Raw genomic sequence first — 9313 nt, 5'->3', positions numbered from 1 at the left:
CTCTTCTTCCTCATCTTCTACTGTTTTTTCTTCTTCTTTTTCATATTTTTCTTCTTCATCTTCTCTTTCTTATTTCATTTTCTTATAATTCTTCTTATTTCACTTTCTTACGAGGAATAAAACAAAAAAAAAGAAAAAATCAAACAAGAATAAATAAATAACTGCAATAACATATGAAAAAGAGAAGGAGAAGAAGAAGAAACAAAAATTTCGGTATTACTTTTTGATAGATTCTTCACACTTCAAAACTCTCCTTCCTCCTCCTCCTCCTCCTCCTCCTCCTCCTCCTCGAAGAAGAAGAAACAAAAATTTCGGTATTACTTTTTGATAGATTCTTCACACTTCAAAACTCTCCTTCCTCCTCCTCCTCCTCCTCCTCCTCCTCCTCCTCCTCCTCCTCCTCCTCCTCCTCCTCCTCCTCCTCCTCATCATCATCATCATCATCATCATCATCATCATCATCATCATCTTGTTTCATATTCTCATAATTCTTGTTTCACCCTCTTAACAGGAACTTGTGTCACGATTAAAAATTTTCGGTGTTAAAATTGAGAAACTTTTGTGTCATGCTTAAAAAATTTTGGTGTTATTTTTTGATAAATTCTGTATAACTCAAAACTCATCATCCTCTTCTTTTTCATCATCATCATGATCTTCTTCTTCTTTTCTTGTTCATCTTCTCTTTCTTGTTTTATCTTCTCATAATTCGTCTTGTGTTACCGTCTTAACAAGAACAAAAATAAAAAAATCAAACAAAAAAAGAAGAAACACATAATGCTGCAAAATTACTAGAAAAAAAAAAAGAAAAGAAAAAAAATGCAACAATAATAGTAGTAACGATGAGGAGAAAATACGTGAAGAAGAAGAAGAAACACGAAGAAATTGGAGAGGTTGAGAAATTGGAGCGTGTAGACACGCTCTCTCTAATGAAATTGGTTTTTGTTGGGTTTGAACCAACTTAGTTAGATTTAATTGCCAAAAAGACTTGGATGTGTTACATAATTAAAATAAAAAATACAAATATAATCAAGTTGAGTTGGTTTAGTAGTTAGCTCACTAGTCTGCTTAAGCAAGTGTCTGATTAAGTTAAAACCTGGGATAAAATTTAAAACATTAATTTTATCATTTAACTTTATCATTTTTTTAGAATATATTAAAAATTAATTACTAAATCAATTATTCGCATAAAACATATATGACATACACATAAAAAATAGATTAAATAATATATATTTATACACAAAAATATAATAATTAATTTAATAACTAATTTTTTTATACATATAATATTTTTAAATGTTGAAATGCCACTCCAAAAGCATCCAAAGGCAGAAGTGAGGTAGAAACATCCTGTGTAGCTTATTTGCCTTGGTATACTTGATTCTAATATCCAAAGCAACCGTCCCTACACAGATCCAAAAAATACACACACACACCACGAAAATAAAAACAAAAATAAATAGTTGAGAAATCCGTACACTTGAAATGTTAAAATTGAAGGCAGCTTCGGCGTAGGTACGTACTGCCTTCTTTAGACAAATATCTTCCTTGATTCAAGAGTTGCCACTTTTGAGCCGCCACGCCAATAATAATACAGGGTCCCAATACAGACAGCATTAGCCGAAGCTACATATACCAATCATCACACCCTGCACACACAGGTAAATTTCAACAAGGTAGAAGAAGAAGAGCCAGATCAGAGTTTAATTAATTAATTAATTAATTATTACTGTTGAAATTCTATGTTGATTAAGATGGCAGTTGTATTGGCAATACTGCCGAATGCCTTGTCGGACAACACCAAGGTAGTGCCGCTAGCCGAGGCGGCCGAAACAGCGGTGGCAGCGTAATCAACGATCTTGATCTGAATGCTTTGGTCGGGAATGCAGGTCCTTGGTTGCTCTGCACTGATGCATCTCACCAGATACTGCCTACCGCAAGCTGCCCCATTGTCCCATATTCCATCTCCCGCCGCCGCAAACAGATTGCTCGATGGGAACTCTGTGGCTTCCGTCCCATAACACTTCGAAGCTACATAAAAGAAAAACAAAATTAAAAAATGTTGTAAAAATATATAAAAAAAATTACCTTAATTTTAGAGATTCATGTTAAATTTTGTTAAAAATGTATAATTTTAGTCTAAATTTTTTGTTTTTTATAGTGTCTTGGAGTCTAATCATTAATTCATCGTGAATTTGAATTTTATTTAAGAATTGATCGATGATGAATAAATTATTATATAATATTCGAATCTTATTATTTTTTTATGCTGAATAATAAACTAATTATTAAACTAATGTAAATTGATTAATATAATAGCTATTATAATATCCACTTTATATATTATTTTTCACAATATTCTTCGGTTTTACACGCAAAAAGTTAATCCATCTCAAATTAAATATTCATTTAACTTGGTCAAGGAATTACTGGATATGTAGGACAGAATTCGAGCATGTAAAACTTACGTAAATATGGAGGGGAGTAACTAGCAGCGGTTCCAACATCGGCTCTGCAGGGGAAGAAAAGGTGGAGAACTATGAAGGAAACTATGAATAACGATGATAGAATGAGTGTTGCTAATGATGATGACATGATTGCAGCGTATTATTGATGATGTTAAAGCGCAGAGAAAACTGGAAATGAAAAACTCTGAACTTTCGACATTGTTATGGCTGTGTTGTATATATTCTGCGTTCACACGTATGGGGGCCACTTTGACGCGTTTCTTAAATAATTGATTTGTTAAAATTTTTCTTTTTTTCTTTTTTTTTTTTAAAAGATAACTTTAATGTATAACGATTTTGCTAGAAAATCAATTAAAAGATAATAAACTAGACTCAACTAATTGAATAACAGAAGATTTATATATATTGTAGTTGGTTTTCAACTTTTTCAATAAAATCACGTAATGAATAATTTTTTTTTTTTTTTCATATCTTACTGAGTGAATATTAAACTCTTTTCTTTAATACGTTTTAGTGTTTTGTTTATAGCATAATTACTGTGGATCATGATGGCTAACTCCTTATTCATATTTAGGTTTTTGATCAATGGGTACAACAGTCGCCCGGAGTTGACCACGTTAATTTAAATAATTAATACTGAGTTTTTATTTTTTTATTAATATTTAATATCCTATTATAATCATTTTAATTTTGGATTTAGCTAATGTATGTCGTAATAAGAACATATGTTAAGAATATATTAATAAAAAACTTTTAAATTTTTAATATATTAAATGTATTAAAAATATAAAAAAATAATTTTCAATAGTTTTTAGTCAAAAATTTTTCTTTATGATTCTTTAAAATGTGTCTTTACGTATGAGTTAGCAGAATTTTTTAAATTTTTTTATTTAACACCCAATTTAAATTTTGGCTATTATGGCATTAAACAAATTGTTCATGACAAAACAAGTTCAATTCGATCCTTGTTCTTTAAGGTTGAATTTGTTTACAATGACAGGATACTAAGACAAAGATATAGAAATATAAAATTGTATTTGACAGATGAGATATAAATAGAGATAATGTGTCTAGAAATATTGAATTAGTGTATTCTGTGTCCATCCTGCCAGGAAAGACACCGAGACACTGACAAGAGATACAATTTATTTTTTATTTTTTCTTTTATTATTCTTGTTAATTTTTTATAATTATATTTTTTTATTATTATATTTTTCATCTCAAATTTTTTGAATAAAACAAATGAGAATAAATTGAATTTTTATAATTTGTTTTAATTTATCACCAAATAGAATACAAGAATATAAAATTTTGTATTTCTGTCCCTTATGTCTTATTCTCACTGTCTTGTGCTATCATATTCTTAGAAATAAATGCAGCCTAATGTTTGATATAACGCGATCTTTTTGTCATTTTTATTGTTAATTTATAATGGAAATTATTTAGTTGATATATTTAGATCTTTAACAAATTTGACCGTAACAACATCATACTTAAAAGTAAAATGACAAAAGAATCGCATTGTCTCATGTTATAAAAAAAAAGGATCGAAATTTATTTAATAGCTATTTTTTTTTATATAGACTGAAATCGTGTGATATACACTCTTATTAGAAGGATTGGTGTTTCTCTTTAATATAAAGTAATTTTTTTAAAATTATATCCAAATCGGATAGTTCGATTTATTGAGGGACGAAGAAAAATATGAAATTAGAGAGTCTAATTTTAATTTTAAATTTTTTAATTTTTAAAAATTCGAAAGGTCCAATTTTTATTTTTTATTTTTTATTTTTTTAAAATAAAAATCGGATAGTCTGTTTTTAATATTTTAATTATTTTAATTTTTTTAAAAAGTGATTAGAGAGTTTGATTTCAATTTTAAAAATATTTAATTTTTAAAATTAAAAATCGGATGATTGAATTTGAATATTGTAAAATTTTTTATTTTTCACAATATATCGGATTCAATACTTTAAAAAAATAGTCATATATCTGTGATATATCTTTTTTATATTATATTTGTGTGAATTAGGCTAAAAAATTTAAATATAAAAGTGAGATGAGTAATATATTTTGACATTATAACTTTTTATGTTTTTTAAAGGTTTAATTACTTTGTTGGTCCATATAGTTTCGCGAAATTTTCAATTAGATCCTTATATTTTTTTTTCTTTTTAATTGGGTCTCTGCACCAAATTTTTTTTCAATTAGGTCCCTCTTGGTAGTAATTGACTTAATTGTATAGGGACTCAACTAAAAAAATTAGTGCATAGACTCAAATAAAAGGAAAAAAGTGTAGAGACTCAATTAAAAAAAATTGGTGCAAGGACTCAATTAAAAAGAAAAAAAGTATAGAGACCTAACTAAAAATTTCGCGAAACTATAAGAACCAATAGAATAATTAATTTTTTTTAAAACTGTGAAAGATACCCAAATCGAACCTTTATATTTATATTTAAAAAAATTTAAGATACACAAATCGAATCATTCTACCTACATTAAAATGCAAGATTAGGGGTGTTCGCAGTGCTGTTTGGTTCGATTTTTAAGAAAAATGTCATCCGATCCGATCGTTTAATTAAACTGCGGTTCGGTTTGATTCGAATTTTTTGTCAAGGCCATCCGAACCAAACCAAACTAATTAAAATCAATTTGATTTGGTTCGATTTGTTCGATTTTTTCAATCAATTCAAAAAAAATACAATACTATTATAAATTACCAAAGTTGCAAGAACAAATTAGAAAGAACAGAACCGAACTAATTCATTGAATGGCATTACTAACAACACAAATACACAATCCACATCATTGACGAAACTTAACTTTCTTTTCAAGTTAATCATTCTCTAAGTACGTAAATTCTTTTCTGGAGTCCTACTCTTTGTCTGCACATCATATGGTACACAAGTATCCATATTTGCTCAACACACTTTCTATTTTGAATTATTGCACATCACCACAAACAGTAAAATGTTTGCCATCGGGAACATTTATATCAACGAGAGAAGGCAAAGCTTTCAACATTTCTCTGGTTTGCAATACAATCTGGAATGCATAACTAATACAAGAACCAAGACAAAACAAGCAAAGTTAGTAAGTGATAACACTTAAAAGAAATTCAAAGTTATTAATGAACTCCTATGCTTAAGTACCATTTGTGTAAGCACTTTTGATTCTTGAAATCATCCATCATTTTCTTCACAAAATCCAAAGTAACATCCCCCTTTATTCTTGTTCCTGAATATTGTGACTCCACATCTAGCATCAAAACAAACTCCAAGTTCTCTTCTTATATCCTGCCAAAGACCAATACCAGATAATGAACAACAAATACTAGGAATCAACAACAATGAACAAATAATTAAAAAAATAGAAGCAGAAACACAACAAAATAAAATTACCAGCATTCAGCAACAATGAACAATGAACAACAATCAGCAACAATGAACAAATAATGAACAACAATGAACAACAATCAGCAACAATGAACAAATAGATTGAGCAGAAATTGAATACAAATAAATCACAAAATCAACTCAAAACAAGCAAAAATAAATTAAACCCAGTAGCTCAAAATCAAAGAATCAGAATTATTAATAAATTAAATCACAAAATCAACTCAAAACAAACAACTAAAATTAACAAAATCAATAAACAAGCATAGTAACTCATCAGTGTTATTAACAAAATTTCAAAACAAGCAAAATAAGTGCAGAAAACCAAAAATCAATTCAGAATCACATAATCACAGAATCAGAGAATCACAGAATTTGAACTAAGCAAAACAAGCAAATTTGAACCCAGCAACTCAGAAGCACAGAATCAGAGTTATTAAGAAGAAAATAACAAAACCCTAAACAAATCCAGCAACTCAGAATCACAGAAATTATAATTAACAAAATCAAACCCTAACTATTTCATAATTATAAACCTAATATGTCTAATTAGCTTCAGATACATAGAAGGAGAGAAAATCAAACCTGAAGTCAAGTGGATGGGAAGGAGGAAGAGCACTGGAAGAGGGCCAACCGGTGCCTGCTGTGTTGTGGGTGGGAGATTGAGGAGTGCTATGTTGTGGGTGCCTGGGTGGCCAGAAACACTGCTACGCCTGGGTCAGTGGGTGCTCTGCCGGGTCAGTGGGTGCTCTGCTAGACTGCTACGCCTGGGTGCGAGGGTGGTGCTGGTGCTGGGTCTTCGTGGTGCTCTGACCGCGAAGAGGTTCGACGGCGTTGGGAGGAAGGGTCTCTCGCGGCGCTGGGAGGTGCTGCAACGTGAGTTCGCCACCGGCCTCGAGACCCAAGAATGGGGTTTCACTTTCGAGGGGGGAACGGTGCAGACTGTGAGGGCCTGAGGGGAGAGCGCGACTGTGAGAGGAGATCGGCAGGTTTCACTTCCGATTGGGGTAAGGGGGAACGGTCACTCTGAATGGAGTTAGGTCACGCTGGGAGACTGGGAGTGGGAGGCGTGGGGTTAGGTCACGCGGCTGAATGGGGAATTGGGGGGTGGGGTATGGTTATTTTAGGGTTTTAAACTTCACCGGTTCGGTTCGGTTCGGTTAAAATTTTCATGATTAGAATCGAAAACCGAATCGAACCGCAAAAAACTGTCAAACATATTTTTTTAGTTTTTTTAATTTTCGGTTTATTCGATTTTTTTTGTTCGGTTGGTCGGTTTAATTCGGTCCGGATCGATTTTAAACCCCCTAAATAAGATGACCGAAGCAGCGACCATGGAGTAATTTTTTAGACCTCTTAGACCTTGACAAAAAAACAAAGATACCCTTTAAATAAAAAAAGAATGGCTAACAAAGTGGAGTAAGGTCGGAGTGGTGGCAATGGTGAAGAGTTAGTAATCGAAGATGGATAGGGTTAGAGACAGATCTAAAGGAGGACGAGTAGTTGCTTCTGTCCTCCTAACATTATAAGAAATTATACCGTGTTCAAAAAATATAAAAATATTGTATAATTTAATAGTTTTATATATATTATTTTTTATTATATAAAAAATTTATATCTCAATTATTTAACTTATTAATATTTTTTACTTAACTAATTTAATATCGTATCTTAAAGTCTTTGTACTTTTTAAATTAATTTTTATATATATAATCATCTCTATATTTATTTTTTTTAAAATTTATTTATTTTTTAATATTAACATATTTAACATTTATATTATTATATAAAATATTAATAATAACTTAGGTAATTATATTTTGGTAATCACATTGTGTATTTTAGATATTCTTTTCTTATAAAAAATACTCATTTTTTTAAAATTTATTTTGTTAAAAGAAAAAAATTATAAAAAAATTATATAAAAACACTGTATTTTTCATATAATTAATAGTTTATAATTTATTTTTAATTTTTTTCAAAATTTTTGAAAGGATTAATTTTAATTAATAAAATATGTGATAATTTTTTAACTGAACACACTATAAATTATGAATATTTTGTAATTTTATAATATACTATTGATATTGTAATATTTTTTTATATAGCTATCATATAAAAAATAAAATTATAAACAAGAATTTATAAATTTTTAATATATATTAATAAATTTTTTGAAAAATTAACTTAATAACTACAAATTATGTCTAAATTGTTATTATGCAATAAAAAATAATTAAAAAATTCGTCTAAAATTCTATTTTTCTATATTAAAATTGTTGAATTCGAATATGATTAGAATTTGAGAATGATTAAATTAAATTAAAAGAATAATTTAAAATTTTAAACAATTTTTTAAATTTAAATAATTTTATCAAAAAATCGCATTTTTAATGAATATAAGTTAATTTTAATTATGTTATATTTAAATTTGTTAACATTATAATTTTTTGCGTTTAATTTTAGTACTTTACTCTTAAAAATAGAAACTGCGATGTTGTTTGAAGAAAAGTCCACTTTTTTTTCCTAGCTGGACTTTAGAAGATTCCAAGGCCCATCAATTACCAAAAACATTGACTTGGAGTGTCTTGTAATTCATCTCAATTTAATACACCATTAAGCATGCAGTTGAGAGAAAGCCATATAGGGAATTGAAACTTATCATCTGAAAATTAAGGAAACACCGAAATAATAGTCCAATTTGAACTTACTTCAATTGTAAGCAAGAGATGTCATTATTTATGTATTTAGATTTAGATTTTAAATTTTAAACAACAAATTATCCTCAACTGGATCGGAATAAATTATTTTAGAGTAAAATATTTTTTTTATCTTCAACATTTGGAGTAATTTTTAAAGTTGTCCCTAACGTTTCAATTGTCCTATTTAAGTCCATAACGTTTTAAAACTGACTCAATGTTGTCCTGTCATTGGGGATCCATTAACAGAACTGAAGGCGGGACAAAATTGAGACGATTTTGAAACGTTAGAAACCTAAATAGGACGAAAATGTTGGGGACAAAAATAATACATAGAAATAAATTTAAATTTTATCCTTTAATAATATTATTTTTAATATACATAGTATTTAATTATTTTTTAATCACATCTAAGTAAATTACACTTAATCATATTACTTTCATTTTAAATAAATTAATTTTTTTATAATTTTACTCTTAAAGATTTTTAGTTATCATGAAATGTTTGTTTAATGACTAGTATATAAACTTGCAGAAAAGAAAAAAAATAATATATATATACAATAAAATATAAATTATACCTTTTGTCTCTAATGTATCAAAATTTATTAAAATTATAAAAAAATAAATTTATTTAAAATGAAAGTAATGTAATTAAGTGTAATTTATTTAGATGTAATTAAAAAATAATTGAATACTATATACAGTAAAAAATTAATATTATTGAAAGATAAAATAAAATTAAAATTTA

General features: G+C 28.4%; 1 protein-coding gene and 1 long non-coding RNA gene across 3 annotated transcripts; both read right to left on the bottom strand.

Annotated features, from left to right (window-relative positions):
• Window positions 1-1207: 1207 nt before the first annotated feature.
• LOC107621754 (EG45-like domain containing protein) lies at window positions 1208-2669 on the bottom strand. 2 transcript variants are annotated; one of them, XR_015905214.1, is made up of 4 exons: window positions 2469-2669; window positions 1731-2031; window positions 1524-1649; window positions 1208-1405 (listed from the first exon to the last, which is right to left on the bottom strand). XR_015905214.1 is itself a non-coding variant. In XM_016323759.3 (3 exons), exons 1-3 carry the CDS (start codon window positions 2593-2595, stop codon window positions 1643-1645), a joined length of 435 nt encoding a protein of 144 aa, XP_016179245.1. In that variant the 5' UTR covers window positions 2596-2669; the 3' UTR covers window positions 1511-1642. The 2 variants fall into 2 exon arrangements, 1 of the variants encoding a protein (XP_016179245.1); XM_016323759.3 differs by lacking the exon at window positions 1208-1405 and having other exon boundaries at window positions 1511-1649.
• A 2537-nt stretch (window positions 2670-5206) lies between these two features.
• LOC148579102 (uncharacterized) lies at window positions 5207-6965 on the bottom strand. The gene is made up of 3 exons (XR_015905220.1): window positions 6449-6965; window positions 5621-5764; window positions 5207-5526 (listed from the first exon to the last, which is right to left on the bottom strand). It is a non-coding gene; the product is annotated as an uncharacterized LOC148579102 (long non-coding RNA).
• Window positions 6966-9313: the final 2348 nt, after the last annotated feature.

The sequence above is a fragment of the Arachis ipaensis genome, chromosome B10 (genome assembly GCF_059453495.1).
Source record: "Arachis ipaensis isolate K30076 ecotype BB chromosome B10, ASM5945349v1, whole genome shotgun sequence".
In the NCBI taxonomy this organism is placed as follows: domain Eukaryota; kingdom Viridiplantae; phylum Streptophyta; class Magnoliopsida; order Fabales; family Fabaceae; genus Arachis; species Arachis ipaensis.
The sequence above is the reverse complement of the archived record's forward strand: the minus strand, read 5'-3'. Positions and strand labels throughout refer to the sequence as shown.

Excerpts from the sequence above, each read along its gene's own strand:
- LOC107621754 (XM_016323759.3), bottom strand. The coding sequence starts at position 2,595 with ATGTCATCATCATTAGCAACACTCATTCTATCATCGTTATTCATAGTT. Across the intron at positions 2,032-2,468 it reads TTACTCCCCTCCATATTTAC|CTTCGAAGTGTTATGGGACG; the intron begins GTAAGTTTTACA and ends TCTTTTATGTAG.